Source organism: Oncorhynchus keta, chromosome 17 (assembly GCF_023373465.1).
Source record: "Oncorhynchus keta strain PuntledgeMale-10-30-2019 chromosome 17, Oket_V2, whole genome shotgun sequence".
NCBI classification, from domain to species: Eukaryota; Metazoa; Chordata; class Actinopteri; order Salmoniformes; family Salmonidae; genus Oncorhynchus; species Oncorhynchus keta.
The window spans coordinates 27,553,411-27,570,790 of NC_068437.1; the positions used below are offsets into that span (position 1 = coordinate 27,553,411).

The 17,380-nt window shown below is 42.0% G+C and overlaps 1 protein-coding gene across 5 annotated transcripts in view; it reads right to left on the bottom strand.

Annotated features, from left to right (window-relative positions):
• Window positions 1-17,380, bottom strand: part of LOC118396724 (S phase cyclin A-associated protein in the endoplasmic reticulum-like) — a 142,256-nt gene extending 124,876 nt beyond the window's left edge. For 3 of the 5 annotated variants that reach the window (XM_035791108.2, XM_052465773.1, XM_052465772.1), the window contains exon 1: window positions 17,047-17,379. In XM_035791108.2, the coding sequence (XP_035647001.2) occupies window positions 17,047-17,223 (177 nt within the window). In that variant the 5' untranslated portion in view covers window positions 17,224-17,379. Of the gene's footprint in view, window positions 1-2,585; window positions 2,718-17,046 lie in introns of those variants that run through there. The other 2 variants (XM_052465775.1, XM_052465774.1) reach the window with 2 other exon arrangements.

Genomic DNA, 17,380 nt, shown 5'->3' on the forward strand with positions numbered 1-17,380 from the left:
TGTAGCCTACTTTTCTCTGGTAAAACGCAAGCAAAAAATTAGGAGTTGGCTACATTCTTTCAGTGAAAAACAGAAATATTGTTTTTGCAAAACAAATGTTATTTTTCATTCTAAGCTAATTTCCTGCCAATTGTGTTGCACTAAGTTATTTTCTGTGGAGGACAACTATAGTTGAATGCCCCTGATCACTCTCTGCGCCGGAGGGGATGCCTGCCGTTTTACGGGCCCCTCACCCATGGTGATAGTGTTTTTCCCCCCACAGTTTGTAACTTATTTTGTACATAATGTTTCTACCATCTCTTACGACCTAAAAAAAGCTTCTGGATTTCTGAACAAAGACCAGGCCCAAAAACTCCATTCACAAGGCTGTGGGGCCAAGACAAATTACCAGGACGTGTACTCAGAACATGCGCAGACCAATTGGCAAGTGTCTTTACTGACATTTTCAACCTCTCCCTAACTGAGTCTGTAATACATACATGTTCCAAACAGACCACCATAGTCCCTTTGTCCAAGAACGCCAAGGTAACCTGCCTAAATGACTACAGACCCATAACATTAACGGCTGTAGCCATGAAGTGCTTTGAAAGGCTGTTCATGGCTCACAACACCATCAACAAACATGTCCCTCTGCAACTGGATCCTGGACTTCCTGACAGGCCGCCCACAGGTGGTAAGGGTAAATAACAATACATCTGCCACACTGATCGTCAACACGGGGGGCCCCTCAGGGATGCGTGCTTAGTCCCCTCCTGTACTCTCTGTTCACCCACGACTGCGTGGCCAAGCACGACTCAAACACAATCATTAAGTCTGCTGAAGGCACAATGGTGGTAGGCCTGATCGCCGACAACGATGAGACAGCCTATATGAGGAGGTCAAAGAACTGGCAGTGTGGTGCCAGGACAACAACCTGACAAAGACAAAGGAGATGATTGTGGACTACAGGAAAAGGAGGGCAAACACACCCTCATTCACGTCAACGGGGCTGTAGTATTTGTATTAATTAGGGATCCCCATTAGCTGCTACCCTTCCAAATTAAGGCAGTTTAAGGCCAAGCCTGTCATGGAGAGAGCACGAGAACGCCTATTCCCCCTAAGGAGACTGAAAATATTTGTCATGTGTTCACAGACGCTCAGAAAGTTCTACAGCTGCACCATCAAGAGCATCCTGAACGGTTGCATCACCGTCTGCTACGGCAACTGCTCAGCATCTGACTAAGGCGCTACAGAAGGTAGTGCGTATGGCCGAGTACATCAAGCTTCCTGCCATACAGGACCTCTATACTAGGCAGTATGAGAGGAAGGCCCCCCCAAAATTGTCAATGACACCAGCCACCCAAGTATTAGACTGTTCTCTCTGTTACCGCATGGCAAGCGAAAGTCTAGGTCCAAAAGACTCCTTAGCAGCTTCTACCCCCAAGCCATAAGACTGCTGAACAATTAATCAAATGGCAACCTGGACTATTTGCACTTTTTTACTATTTTACACTGCTGCTAGTCACGGTTTATTATCTATGCATAGTCACTTTACCTTTCTTTAGTAAATAGTTTCTCAGATTTTCGTAAAATTGCATTGTTGGTTAAGGGCTTGTAAGTAAGCATTTCACAGTAAGGTTCTAATCAGCGCATGTGACAAATTAAATTTGATTTGCTCACACTTTCTCCCATTGTGCTACTTACAAACAAACATGACTGGCTCACCTGTTCTGGGGAACTACGAATGCTTCATAATGTAAAACAATGTGACAGGTGAAATGAAGAACGCGATCTGCTTTATCTTCTTATGTATTGTACAAGTTGACTGCAGGTATTTATTTAAAAAGCAGTTACAAATATAAAAATCTATAAAAAACTTCAAAGAAATAGTTTCAACAGCATTGATGGTATTGAAAAACCATCGTGGCCATTTCCAAATACCCGGTATACCACCCAAGCCTACACTCCTTGCTTTCATTTGAGACCCAATTTGACATGCTTCTATGTTGGTGCTCATGGGTCCTTTTAGATGGAAATGCCCAGCTTCATTCTCTTACCAGAAAAGCATAGGAAGCAAAGGACAATAGGATCAAGCACCAACATCCCTAGGCTGCACATCAAACAGAGTAGCCAAATCCCACTGAAATGAACAAATAGCAAGCTACGTTACCATCATAGCAAATGCGTCGCCCAGCTGACAGTAAATATTAACACCGTTTCATGGGATTGGCAGCCATCTTATCACAGATGACTCTTGACATGAAGGGAAGCCTATCTTGACTGACTCCTATCTGTACAGCATGAGGTAGGCAAGGCTTATGGAAAGGCTCTCCTGATCCACTTAATCAGCTGCTGCCACCTGCCACCTGGCCTTGACTATGGTAGACAGTGCAGGTTGTTTATTTCAGCACTTCTCCATTTAAAATGGAGAATACACAGTCTTGTTATGCAACTCGGTCACAGACAGCCTCTACATGCACACAGGAAAGAGCTTGGTGTAGTTTTAAAAGAGTTACCATTTTATAAAGAAGGTTTACAAACAGACACATGCAGAACGAGTGGGGGAGTGAAGAGAGAGAAAGAAAGATGGCTTAAAAAATACATACAGAATAGAAGTAGAGTCTGTAAGCAGGTTCCTCGTCCTTATCCACCCGACATACTTTTGCAGGCCACTTTAGCCAACCTGTTTCCCCAGCATTGCCACTTGTGATAGGTGACATCATCATCTGACAGAAGGATCCAAATAGACCGTGTGTAGCTAGCACTTCTATAGCAACTTGCCCAGCTGTGTCAACTTCACCACAAATGGTGATTGAGACAGCCAGGTGCTTAGTGGGCTGTCAATCCTTTCTGCTCCGTTTGTAATCAGGGCTGAGCTCGGAGCACTGTGCTGAGCTAGCATCCAGCCCCTGGGCCTGTGCTGCAGACCACTGCTGCTGCTGTCCGTCTGCCTTCCTGCCACTCACCCGGGTCTCCTCTCCTTTCCTCTGCACTGCTTCCTGTGTTTACAGCTCCTCTCATCTCACAGGCCTGCCACTCAGCCCCTGTCCTCCACTGCCAGAAATGAGTGTAGCTGCAGGCTCAAGGAGTGTGCTAATGTAAGCCTGCATTAGCCAGAGAGGCTGAGGCTAAGCAGCATCCGATTGGACTTGGCAGTGGATGAATCATACAAGGCTGGAGGAAAAGCACAAACCCACATGGTCTGCCTGCAATGAATCATTCAAGGCCGGAGGACAAACACAAACCCACATGGGCCACCTGCAACTTTGTGCCAAATGAGTAAGAGTCTCAAAATAAGCTTTGCTACAAACAAATGAGGTATGCAGCAAGATATTTAGTGTGAGCAGGGATTCTTATAGAAAACAATGCAATGCCTAAAAATCAACCCTTAGCGATGGCTAAACAGGATCTATTAAGAATATTTACTTTGTCGGAGCAATAACCCGAGCACAACCATGTTTAGAAAGTACATCCACAGCTCCAGTGAAATACATTTTTTTCCTAATGACTGACATAACACTACAGAGTGAAGTATTTGACTGTTTTAATTTTATCAACTGGCATATTATGTCAGCAGACAATGTACTGCCACATGGTGACAAAGCATTGCAAAAAAAAATGGAATGTCGGCCAAAATCTATGGAGCCAAACAGCTGCAAAAAGGTTGAACACACATATCGTTAGGATCGTAAGAAAAGCCATGTGTAAAACCTGAAACGTAAAATGTGAAATTTCATCTATGAACATTCAAACACCATGTTACGATAACGGACTAACATCTTAGGCTTGAAACAATAGTGTGTCACAATTCTGAAGTAGAATAATACCTTTTCAGAGTTTTGGCAGGTTCATCTCACCCCAAAATGTTTTTTTTTATCAAATAAAAAAATGTATACTATTAATCTCACATTTCACATTCATAAAATCAAGGGGTGACGTAATGTTAGCTAGCGAACCAGCAACCTAATGTCAGATAGCTCGCTAACAGCATCTCTTGGGATATTTTGTTTAGACATGTACAGCTGAAGTCGGATGTTTACATACACCTTAGCCAAATATATTTAAACTCAGTTTCACAATTCCTGACATTTAATCCTAGTAAAAATTCCCTGTCTTGTGATCAGTTAGGATCACCAGTTTCTTGGAAGAATGTGAAATGTCAGAATAATAGTAGAGAGAATGATTTATTTCAGCTTTTATGTCTTTCATCACATTCCCAGTGGGTCAGAAGTTTACATACACTCAATTAGTATTTGGTAGCATTGCCTTTAAAATGGTTTAATTTGGGTCAAACCTTTTGGGTAGCCTTCCCACAAGCATCCCACAATAGTTAGGTGAATTTTGGCCCATTCCTCCTGACAGAGCTGGTGTAACCGAGTCAGGTTTGTAGGTCTCCTTTCTCACACATGCTTTTTCAGTTCTGCCCACAAATTTTCTAAAGGATTTAGGTCAGGGCTTTTTGATGGCCACTCCAATACCTTGACTTTGTTGTCCTTAAGCCATTTTGCACAACTTTGGAAGTATGCTTGGGGTCAATGTCCATTTGGAAGACCCATTTGCCACCAAGCTTTAACATCCTGACTGATGTCTTGAGATGTTGCTTCAATATAGCCACATAATTTCCTTTCATCATGATGCCATCTATTTTGTGAAGTGCACCAGTCCCTCCTGCAGCAAAGCACTCCCACATGCTGCTGCCACCCCCGTGCTTCACGGTTGGGATGGTGTTCTTCGACTTGCAAGCCTCCCCTTTAACCTCCAAACATAAGGATGGTCATTATGGCCAAACAGTTCTATTTTTGTTTCATCAGACCAGAGGACATTTCTCCAAATAGTATGATCTTGGTCCTATGTGCAGTTGCAAACCGTGGCTTCATCCTTGCTGAGCGGCCTTTCAGCTTATGTAGATAAAGGACTCATTTTACTGTGGATATAGATATTTTGTACCCATTTCCTCCAGCATCTTCACAAGGTCCTTTGCAGTTGTTCTGGGGTTGATTTGCACTTTCCGCACCAAGGTACGTTCGTCTCTAGGACACAGAACGTGTATCCTTCCTGAGCGGTATGACGGCTGTGTGGTCCCATGGTGTTTATACTTGCGTACTATTGTTTGTACAAATGAACGTGGTACCTTCAGGCGTTCTGAAATTGCTCCCAAGGATGAACCAGACTTGTGGAGGTCTACCATTTTTTTTCTGAAGTCCTGGCTGATTTCTTTTGATTTTCCCATGATGTCAAGCAAAGAGGCACTGAGTTTGAAGGTTGTCATTGAAATACATCCACAACTCCAATTGACTCAAAATATGTCAATTAGCCTATCAGAAGTTTCTAAAGACATGACATCATTTTCGGGAATTTTCCAAGCGGTTTAAAAGCACAGCCAACTTAGTGTTTGTAAACTTCTGACCACTGGAATTGTGATACAGTGAATTATACTGTCCGTAAACAATTGTTGGAAGAATTACTTGTCTCGTGTACAAAGTAGATGTCCTAACAGACTTGCCAAAACTATAGTGTGTCAACAAGAAATTTGTGGAGTGGTTGAAAAACGAGTATGTAAACTTCTGACTTCAACTTTAGGTGTTCCTTTAGTCCAGGTGGGAAAGGGCAGTGTGGAGTGCAATAGAGATTGCATCATCTGTGAATCTGTACGCAAATGGCTGTGCGGCCTTGTGAATGTTGACCTGTTTAAAGGTCTTACTCACGTCGGCTGTGGAGAGCGTGATCACACAGTCTTCCGGAACAGCTGGTGCTCTCATGCATGTTTCAGTGTTATTTGTTTCAAAGCGAGCATAGAAGTAGTTTAGCTCGTCTGGCAGGCTCATGTCACTGGGCAGCTCTCGGCTGTCCTTCCCTTTGTAGTCTGTAATGGTTTGCAAGCCCTCCGCCAACCCTGATGTCCTAGCCGTGTCTGAATCCTGGCATAGAAAGGCCACCAAAAATTCTGAAAATTCCATCCCCAATTACAACATTTTCTGCCAAAATAAAACTGTCAAAGGGGGAAGAGTTGCAATCTACTGCAGAGATAGCCTTTCGAGTTCTGTCATGCTATCCAGGTCTGTGCCCAAACAATTTGAGCTTCTACTTTAATTTTTATTTTATTTTTAATAATCACCTTTCCAGAAATAAATATATCACTGTTGCCGCTTGTTATAGATCCCCCTCAGCCCAACCATATGTGAATTAATTTCCCCCATCTATCTTCAGAGTTCGTACTGTTAGGTGACCTAAACTGGGATATGCTTAACACCCCGGCCGTCCTACAATCTAAGCTAGATGCCCTCAATCTCACACAAATTATCATGGAACCTACCAGGTATAACCCTAAATCCATAAACACGGGCACCCTTATAGATAACATCCTGACCAGCCTGCCCTCTAAATACACCTCTGCTGTCTTCAACCAGGATCTCAGCTATCACTGCCTCATTGCCTGCGTCCGTAATGGGTCCGTGGTCAAACGACCAATCCTTATGACTGTCAAACGCTCCCTAAAACACTTCAGCGAGCAGGACTTTCTAATCGACCTGGCCCGGGAATCCTGGAAGGATATTGACCTCATTCTGTCAGTAGAGGATGCCTGGTTATTCATTAAAAGTGCTTTCCTCACCATCTTAAATAAGTGTGCCCCATTCAAAAAATGTAGAACAGATATAGCCCCTGGTTCACTCCAGACCTGACTGCCCTTGAACAGCACAAAAACATCCTGTGGCGTACTGCATTAGCATCGAATAGCCCCCGCGATATGCAACATTTCAGGGAAGTTAGGAACCAATATAAACAGGCAGTTAGGAAAGGTAAGGCTAGGTTTTTCAATAAGAAATTTGCATCCTGTAACAAACTCCAAAAAGTTCTGCCCACTGCACTGAGGCTAGGAAACACTGTCACCACCGATAAATCTACAATAATCGAGAATTTCAATAAGCAGTTTTCTACAGCTGGCCATGCTTTCCACCTGGCTACCTGCCCCGGTCAACAGCTCTGCACCCCCAACAGCAACTTGCCCAAGCCCCCCATTTCTCCTTCACCCAAATCTTAGCTGTTGTTCTGAAAGAGCTGCAAAATCTGGACCCCTACAAATTAGCTGGGCTAGAAAATCTGGACCCTCTCGAAAATTATCCGCTGAAATTGTTGCAACCCCTATTACTAGCCTGTTCAATCTCTCTTTCATATAGTCCGAGATCCCTAAAGATTGGAAAGCTGCCGCAGTCATCCCCCTCTTCAAAGGGGGTGTCACTCCAGACCCAAACTGTTACAGACCTATATCTATCCTACCCTGCCTTTCTAAACTCTTCGAAAGCCAAGTTAACAAACAAATCACCGACCATTTCGAATCCCACCGTACCTTCTACGCTATGCAATCTGGTTTCCGAGTTGGTCATGGGTGCACCTCAGTCACGCTCAAGGTCCTAAACGATATCATAGCAGCCATCGATAAAAGACAATACTGTTCAACAATACTATTTTGCAACAAAGCATCCTTCACTCATGCTGCCAAATATACCCTCGTAAAACTGACTATCCAACCGATCCTTGACTTCGGCGATGTCTTTTACAAAATAGCCTCCAACACTCTACTCAGCTAATTGGATATAGTCTATCACAGTGCCATCCGTTTTGTCACCAAAGCTCCAAAAACTACCCACCACTGCGACCTGTATGTTCTCTTTGGCTGGCCCTCGCTTCATACTCGTCGCCAAACCCACTGGCTCCAGGTCATCTATAAGTCTTTGCTAGGGAAAGCCCCGCATTATCTCAGCTCACTGGTCACCATAGCAGCACCCACCCGTAGAACGCGCTCCAGCAGGTATATTTCACTGGTCACCCCCCAAAGCAAACTCCTCATTTTGCTGCCTTTCCTTCCAGTTATCTGCTGCCAATGACTGGAATGAATTGCAAATATCACTGAAGCTGGAGACTCATATCTCCCTCACTAACTTTAAGCATCAGCTGTCAGAAAAGCTTACCGATCATTGCACCTGTACATAGCTCATCTGTAAATAGCCCACCCAACTACCTCATCCCCATATTGTTATTTATTTTTGCTCTTTTTCACCCCAGTATCCCTCCTACACATCATAATCTGCACATGTATCACTACAATGTTTAATTGCTAAATTGTCATTATTTCGCCACTATGGCCTATTTATTGCCTTACTTCCCTAATCTTACTACATTTGCACACACTATACATAGACTTTTCTATTGCGTTTCTGACTGTACGTTTTTTTACCCTATGTGTAACTGTTGTTTGTGTCGCACTGGTTTGCTCTATCTTGGCCAAGTCGCAGTTGTAAATGAGAACTTGTTCTCAACTGGCCTACCTGGTTAAAACTTCTTAAGGCTAGGGGGCAGTATTTTGATGTCCAGATGAAAAGCGTGCCCAAAGTAAACTGCCTGCTACTCAGGCCCAGAAGCTAGGATTTGCATATTATTAGTCGATTTGGATAGAAAACACTCTGACGTTTCTAAAACTGTTTGAATAATTTCTGTGGGTCTAACAGAACTTATTTAGCAGTCGAAACCCCGAGCACAATCCATGAGGTCAATGTGTTTTCTTTTAGGTTTCTATGGGAAGCTCTTTTTAATAGGAATTTGCTTGCAGTTCCTATAGCTTCCACTAGATGTCAACAGTCTTTAGAAATTGATCGATGTTTTTCTTTTGAGAAATTAAGAAGTAGGGCTGTTCTTTGTAGGTGTCACTCTGAAGGGCTTTAGTCATTTGTTGTGTGCATTTGTTGCGTTCCGGTATTAGAAACAGTTTATTCAGTCTTAAATTTTATTGTTTATTTACATTTTAGGATACCTGAGGTTGGATTAGGAACGTTGTTTGAAATGTTTGGACCAAGTTTACAGGTAAGTTATTAGATACTTTGTAGTCATGTTGGAACCGGTGTATTTCTGAATCAAACGCCCAAATAAAATGGACATATTTGGGATATAAAGGAATTTATCGAACAAAACGACCATTCATTGTGTCACTGACACATTTCAGATTGAAAAAAAGATCTTCAAAGGTATGGCTATTTCTGCCTTTTGTGTCGCACCTGCCTGGTTGAATTTTTTTTTCTTGTGTGTTTGTATGTGGGGCGCTGTCCTCAGATAATTGCACGGTCTGCTTTCACCATAAAGCCTTTTTGAAATCTGACACAGCGGCTGGATTAATAAGAAGTTAAGCTTTATTTTGATGCATTACACTTATATTTTCGTGAATGTTGAATATTGATATTTCTGTAGCTTGAATTTGGCGCACTGCAATTTCACTGGATGTTGTCAAAGCAATCCCGCTAGCGGGATTCGAGCATGATTCGCACTTAGGGATCCCTAAATTAAGGGACATGGGCATCTGTGAGGAGGGTTTATTCTCCAGGTCTTTAACTGTTTTCACGAACTTCTTGGGGTTGGACCCACAGAAAGAGAAATGCTCTTTAAATTAACTAACTTTTATTCACAACTCTCTCCAAACACACACACACACACGTTGCTGATACCATTTTTGTTTAATCCTGCTGCTCAGCCACTTTACCCCTTACTGTATGCATATAACTACCTAATCTATCACCAGTATCACTAACATGGTTATTGTTCTTGTACATACTGTATATTATGTTCTCTCTCTACTGGTATTGACACATTTTTATATTGACATTATTTTAGATTTTGCTACTATGCAAGTAACCATTTCGCTGTACAGTTTACACCTTCTGTAGAGACCCATCCACTTAGCAAGATTTGGCTGGGGGTTATAGCATTTCTGCAGATAATCTGTAGCTCAGTTGGTAGAGCATGGCGCTTGTAACGCCAGGGTAGTGGGTTCGATCCCCGGGACCACCCATACGTAGAATGTATGCACACATGACTGTAAGTCGCTTTGGATAAAAGCGTCTGCTAAATGGCATATAACTTAATAACTATAACTTTCACATGACCCATCAATTTAAACAAGTGTGTCTGGGTAAGAGTCATCTAATATTTATTAAATATTTGTATCCGGACACTTTGTTACCTTGAATTGTTCCTTAATGTAGGCTACTACTTTTACACTTAATCTTTACTAGACTACTCACTGTTTAGCACATTACCTCACTTGTGAATCCATAAAGAGATGGGTGGGACTGGTTTAAGAGGGTGTGAACAATGCTGAATGGGTGTAGACAAAGAAGAGCTTGCCAGCAGGTGTACCAAAATGATTCAAGGCCCATTTTGTCAAAAGTGGGGTTACAAGTTTATCAACTTTCAAAGCAGAATTACTTTCCCATTGTCCCTCAAATGCAGTGTATGATATACAATGTTGTAGCCCTGTGTCTCTGCTTTTATCGAATATAAAAAATAATTACAAATTTTGCTACATAAGACCGAATCAAAGCGGTCAGTAACATATGACTAATTCATTATTGCACCATCCCATCCTCTGGGCTCTGTCTGCATATCATAACCAGTAGTATATACCAGGAATACTTAAACATATCCAGGAGGATATACCAGGAATAATGAATCATAGCCTCTAGTATATACCAGGAAAAATGAAACAGAATAATAGCAGATGTTTGGTGAATCTATGAAGTATGTATGCATGACCATTGGAGTCTTTGCCACTCAAAATCTTTTGACAGAATATTTTGACATTGATTTCATCACTCAAAATCTTGCCAAAGCATATTCTGTAGGAGGGGCTAATATGAATTTAAAATAATTTATATGAATCGGGTCATGAACATATGGACTTCAAAGGAGAGCTTCAATGTAGGCTAAATCGGGCATAAACTTATTCCCACACTTCAAACCAACTCTGTTGCAGTGGTCTAATTATGCAATTATATGGCAATTATGCCACGACACTGCTGCCCAGTTGAAGAGCTTATGATCTCCATGCAGCACCATGCAGCTTCGGAAAAGCACCCCTCCGCCTCAGAAGATGCCCTTCTGGAGGCATACAGCCATCCAGTCATTGTACCCTAATGTAAGCCTATTTACCTACTAGCCAAATAAAGTGTAGCACATGCATGATCCGTGCAACTCATCAGTCCAATATATTTGAACGTTTAATTACATCCACAGACGATGCAATTGTCATCACACTGCCCTATCCAATCTGGACAAGAGGAATACCTATGTAAGAATGCTGTTCATTAACTACAGCTCAGCATTTAACACCATAGTACCATGCAAGCTCATCATCCAGCTGGAGGCCCTGGGTCTCAACCCCACCATGTGCAATTAGGTCCTGGACAGGTTGCCCCCAGGTGGCGAAGGTAGGAAACAACATCTCCACTTCGCTGACCCTTAATACTGGGGCCCCACATGGGTGCATGCTCAGCCTCCTCCTGTACTCTCTGTTCACCTACGACTGCGTGGTCATGCCCGCCTCCAACTCAATCATCAAGTTTGCAGACGACACAACAGGAGTGGGCTTGATTACCAACAACGACGATACAGCCTACAGGGGTGGTGAGGGCACTCGGAGTATGGTGTCAGGAAAAACAACCTCTCACTCAACATCAACAAAACTAAGGATGATCGTGGACTTCAGGAAACAGCAGAGGGAGTACCCCCCTATCCACATCGAAGGGTCAGCGGTGGAGAAGATGGAAAGTTCCTCGGCGTACACATCACAGACAAACTGAAATGGTCTACCCACACAGACAGTGTGGTGAAAAAGGCACAACAGAGCCTCTTCAATCTCAGGAGGCTGAAGAAATGTGGCTTGTCGCCTAAAACCCTGACAAGCTGTTAGAGATGCACAATCAAGAGTATCCTGTTGGGCTGTATCACAGCCTGGTACGGCAACTTCACCGCCCTCAACCGCAAGGCTCTCCAGAGGGTGGTTTGGTCTGCACAACACATCACCGGGGGCAAACTACCTGCCCTCTGACACCTACAGCACCCGATGTCACAGGAAGGCCAAAAAGACCATCAAGGACAAGAACCACCTGAGCCACTGCCTGTTCACACCGCTACCATCCAGAAGGTGAGATCAGTATAGGTGCATCAAAGTTGAGACTGAAAAACAGCTTTTAACTCAAGGCCATCAGACTGCTAAACAACAATCACTAAGTCAGAGAGGCTGCTGCTTACATTGAGACCCAATCACTGGTCACTTAAATAACTGGATCACTAGTCACTTTATACAATGCCACTCTAAATAATGGCACTTTAATAATGTTTACATTTCTTACATATACTGTATTTTATATAATCTATTGCACCTTGCCTATTTTCTTTTCTTTATTTAACCTTTATTTAACCAGGTAGGCTAGTTGAGAACAAGTTCTCATTTGCAACTGTGACTTGGTCAGGATAAAGCATAGCAATTAGACACTTACAACAGAGTTACACATGGAATAAACTAAACATAGTTAATAATACAGTAGAAAAAAAAGAAAACAAAAAAGTATATACACAGTGAGTGCAAATTAGGTAAGGTAAGGGAGTTAAGGCAATAAATTGTCCATGGCAGCGAAGTAATTACAACATAGCAATTAAACACGAATGGTAGATGTACAGAAGATGAATGTGCAAGTAGAGATACTGGGTTGCAAAGGAGCAAGATAAATAAATAAATACAGTAGGGGGATGAGGTAGATAGATGGGCTGTTTACAGATGGGCTATGGTGCAATGATCTGTGAGCTGCTCTGACAGCTGGTGCTTAAAGCTAGTGAGGGAGATATGAGTCTCCAGCTTCAGTGATTTTTTTCAGTTCATTCCAGTCATTGGCAGCATAGAACTGGAAAGAAAGGCGACCAAAGAAGGAATTGGCTTTAGGGGTGACCAGTGGGATATACCTGCTGGAGCGCGTGCTACAGGCAGGTGCTGCTATGGTGACCAGTGAGCTGAGATAATACGGGGCTTTACAAAGCTAATACTTATAGATGACCTGGAGCCAGTGGGTTTGGCGACGAGTATGAAGCGAGGCCCAACCAACAAGAACATACAGGTCGCAGTGGTGGGTAGTGTATGGGGCTTTGGTGACAAAACAGATGGCACTGTGATAGACTGCATCCAATTTGTTGAGTAAAGTGTTGTAGGCTATTTTATAGATGACATCGCCAAAGTCGAGGATCGGTAGGATAGTCAGTTTTACGAGGGCATGTTTGGCAGCATGAGTGAAGGATGTTTTGTTGTGATACAGGAAGCCAATTCTAGATTTGATTTTGGATTGGAGATGCTTAATGTGAGTCTGGAACAATTTCTGCAGATAATTTTAGAAAGAGAGGGTCCAGATTGTCTAGTCCTGCTGATTTGTAGGGGTCCAGATTTTGCAGCTCTTTCAGAACATCAGCTATCTGGATTTGGGTGAACGAGAAATGGTGGGGGCTTCGGCGGGTTGCTGTAGAGGGTGCCACTCAGTTGACCGGGGCAGGGGTAGCCAGGTGGAAAGTATGGCCAGCCGTAGAGAAATGCTTATTGAAATTCTCAATTATAGTGGATTTAGCGGTGATAACAGTGTTTCCTAGCCTCAGAGCAGTGGGCAGCTGGGAGGAGGTGTTCTTATTCTCCATGGAATTTACAGTGTCCCAGAACTTTTTTGAGTTTGTACTACAGGATGCAAATTTCTGTTTGAAAAAGCTAGCCTTAGCTTTCCTAACTGCCGCTCGGCCATGGCTCATCAATATATTTATATGTACATATTCTCATTCACGCCTTTAGATTTGTGCGTATTAGGTAGTTGTTGGGAAATTGTTAGATTACTTGTTAGATATTACTGCACTGTCAGAATTAGAAATACAAGCATTTCGCTACACTCGCATCAACATCTATGTGACCAATAAAATTAGATTTGATTTCTTCCTTTCAGTTCAGTCAGTGAGAATGTCATCCATTCTGTAATACGTCTGAGTTGCAATAGGAACAAAATCAAAGAGAATATCCTTAGCCATCAATTCTCCAAAGTTCTTTAGCCTATTACTTTAATAATTCAATGTTTTATTTAGGCCTACCCAAATATAAAAAAATAAAAACAGGCCTTCAACTTATAGGCATTGTAATTTAGGCAATAATTTTGGCTACTGGTGTCTTGCAGAATACTTTTAGAACTCGATTTGTGTTTTATAACTGTTCTTATTATAGGCCTCCCCTTAAAGAGACCCTAGCTCACAGGGTTCTAAATATAGCGTCTAAATACTTTTTCAACAAAATAGTTGAATAAGCACATGCAGTGGCCTATAGGGAAAGCATATCTGGCAATAAGAATAGTCTATAAATAGTCTTGACCATTTGGGACCCCATGGTTATTTCACTCAGGACAGGTTATAGCCAAGACTTAGTCAATATTTTGTTTTGTCTCGTTTATTTATATGGATATAGCCTCTGCGTGATGGGGTTGTGCAACACAAATGGCTATAACAAGTCTACATTCAGAGTGGAAATTGCAAAAACAGTCAAAATGCTTAATTTAAGGCTTACAGTCCATGCTCCCAAATACTGGAAAAGGTGTGATTCATTAGGTTTACATGATACCGACAGGATCCCCACGCCGCTGTAAAAATAAATTATGCAATTATATGGCAATTAAATAACACGACAGAATGGCATATTTAGATAGTGGAAAAGGCCTAGACTAAATCATATTTACTTTCTATTTTGCAGCTCAACAGTTATTCTAGAAAAGTATCTTCAAAGTCATTTGCTGGAGGCCCAACCCTATGCTACGCCAACTATTGGTGTAACGTCGTTATCGAATGGTGTTCTAAAACAAGCTCTTGGCTTTTATTTTGGAAATGAAAACGGAAGCAACTAACGTCTGGGATAGAGTTGATTTATTGACAAGCTAACTTCGTCTAGCAACTTTAAGTTCATGTCCATTGCAAATGCCACCTTTCTGACAAAGTGTACATATAAAAAAATATCTGTAACAGAGTAAAGGGAGAAAAAGTAATAATTAATAATAATAATTGAACGTGTAAATGTTCATTCATAGTCGTAACATAGGGTTTGCACGTTTACAGACCTAATTTAACTGTTTCATGTCATGCATGGCTTTTCTTACGATCCAAACGATACGGATACGCACATTCAACCTTTCGGCAGCTCGATGGCTCCATAAAAATCTGTCTTGTTCCATCTTCTCACACTGGGCTTCCTCTCAAAACCAGTTTTGGTAGTGAGTGGATAGGCCAAGCGGATGCTTCACATTTATACATCCAGTGAAATGTCGGTCTCATTGTTCTGTGACAACTACACTATCGGTCAAACGTTTTAGAACACCTACTCATTCAAGGGTTTTTCTTTATTTTTTACTATTTTCTACATTGTAGAATAATAGTGAAGACATCAAAACTAGGAAATAACATGGAATCATGTAGAAACCAAAAAGCGTTAAACAAAATAAAAACACCCTTTGCCTTGACAGCTTTGCACACTTTTGGCATTCTCTCAACCAGCTTCATGAGGCAGTCAATTAACAGGTGTGCTTTGTTAAAAGTTCAATTGTGGAATTTCTTTCCTTCTTCGTGCGTTTGAGCCAATCAGTTGTGTTGTGACAAGGTAGGGATGGTATACAGAAGATAGCCCTATTTGGTAAAAGACCAAGTCCATATTATGGCAAGAACAGCTCAAATAAGCAAAGAGAAATTACATTCCATCATTACATTAAGACAGGAAGGTCAGTCAACACGGAAAATTCAAGAATTTGAACGTTTCTTCAAGTGCTGTAACAAAAAACATCAAGTACTATGATGAAACTGGCTCTCATGAGTACCTCCTCAGTAATGGAAGACCCAGTTACCTCTGCAGCAGAGGATAAGTTCATTAGAGTTACCAGCCGCAGAAATTGCAGCCCAAATAAATGCTTCAGTGTTCAAGTAACAGACACATCTCAATGTCAACTGATCAGAGGAGGCTGCATGAATCAGGCCTTCATGGTTGAATTACTGCAAAGACACCACTACCAAAGGACACCAATAAGAAGAGACTTGCTTGTGCCAAAAAAAAGAGCAATGGACATTAGACCGGTGGAAATTTGTCCTTTGGTATGGAGTCCAAATTGTAGATTTTTGGTTCCAACCGCCATGTCTTTGTGAGTCACGGTGTGGGTGAATGGATGATCTCCACATGTATATTTCCCACCGTAAAGCATGGGGGAGGTGTTATGGTGTGGGGGTGCTTTGCTGGTGACACTGTCAGTGGTTTATTTAGAATTCAAGGCACACTTAACCAGCTTGGCTACCACAGTATTGTGCAGCAATACACCATCTCATCTGTTTTTTTTTTACTTAGTGGGACTATCATTTGTTTTTCAACAGGACAATGACCTAACACACACAAGGCTCATAAGGGCTATTTGACCAAGAAGGAGAGTGCTGCATCAGATGACCTGGCCTCCACAATCACCCAACCTCAACCCAATTGAGATGGTTTGGGATGAGTTGGACCACAGAGTGAAGGAAAAGCAGCCAACAAGTGCTCAGCATATGTAGGAACTCCTTCAAGACTTTAGGAAAAGCATTCCAGGTGAAGCTGGTTGAGAGAATGCCAAAAGTGTGCATAGCTGTCAAAGGGAATGGGTGGCTATTTGAAGAATCTCAAACATATTTTGATTTGTTTACTAAATTATTCCATGTGTTATTTCATAGTTTTGACGTCGTCAATATTATTCTACAATGTAGAAAATGGTTAAAAATATTTAAATTAAACCTTGATCCTAAAATGTTTAACCAGTAGCGTATAGTTAACATAACGATACAAGAAAATATTATTTACTTTGGACAAAAGGAATAAAACCCCTATCGAAAGGGCCTGCAACTCAACACACCATTAGCTACTTTAGTTGGCTAGCTAGGTAAAAATAGCCGTGGGTTTCAGCTGAGCGGAGTTAGCGACAACATAACGAACGCTACAGAATAGCGACACTAGTAGCCCAGTTATCTAACTATCTAGCGCGCGATCAATTAATCAACCAATGAAATGTATTTAAATCCCTTTTTACATCAGCAGATGTCACAAAGTGCTTACACAGAAACCCAGCCTAAAAACCCTTAGCTAAATAGGTTTATTTTTGTTGGCTGGCTAAACGCGGTCTTACTTTGCTGGTGTATTATACAGTATAACTTGAAAATAAAGCTAACTACCTTCGAGGCAACGGTTATGGGAGTATTCCTGCTTTTCCCTCCTCCATGCGAGGATCCAGAGCTGTTGCTGCCAGACCTCTCCCTCCCGTCTCCGCCTTGCCCTTGTCCAATTCTAGGGCCGAGTCGGTGTTGACCAGCGCCACGCCGTCGTCCATCGTGGCGACTGTCTTTTGACATTGACGTAAATGTAATTCAATTCTTGGGGTAAAATGTATTTTATTTGAAAATTATCTCACTTGTCGCGTTTTCGGTGTTGATGGAAACGACATAAAACACCACTGACAGCTAAAAGCAACCTAGCATTTTACAGGAGTATGATCACATTTATGACAGA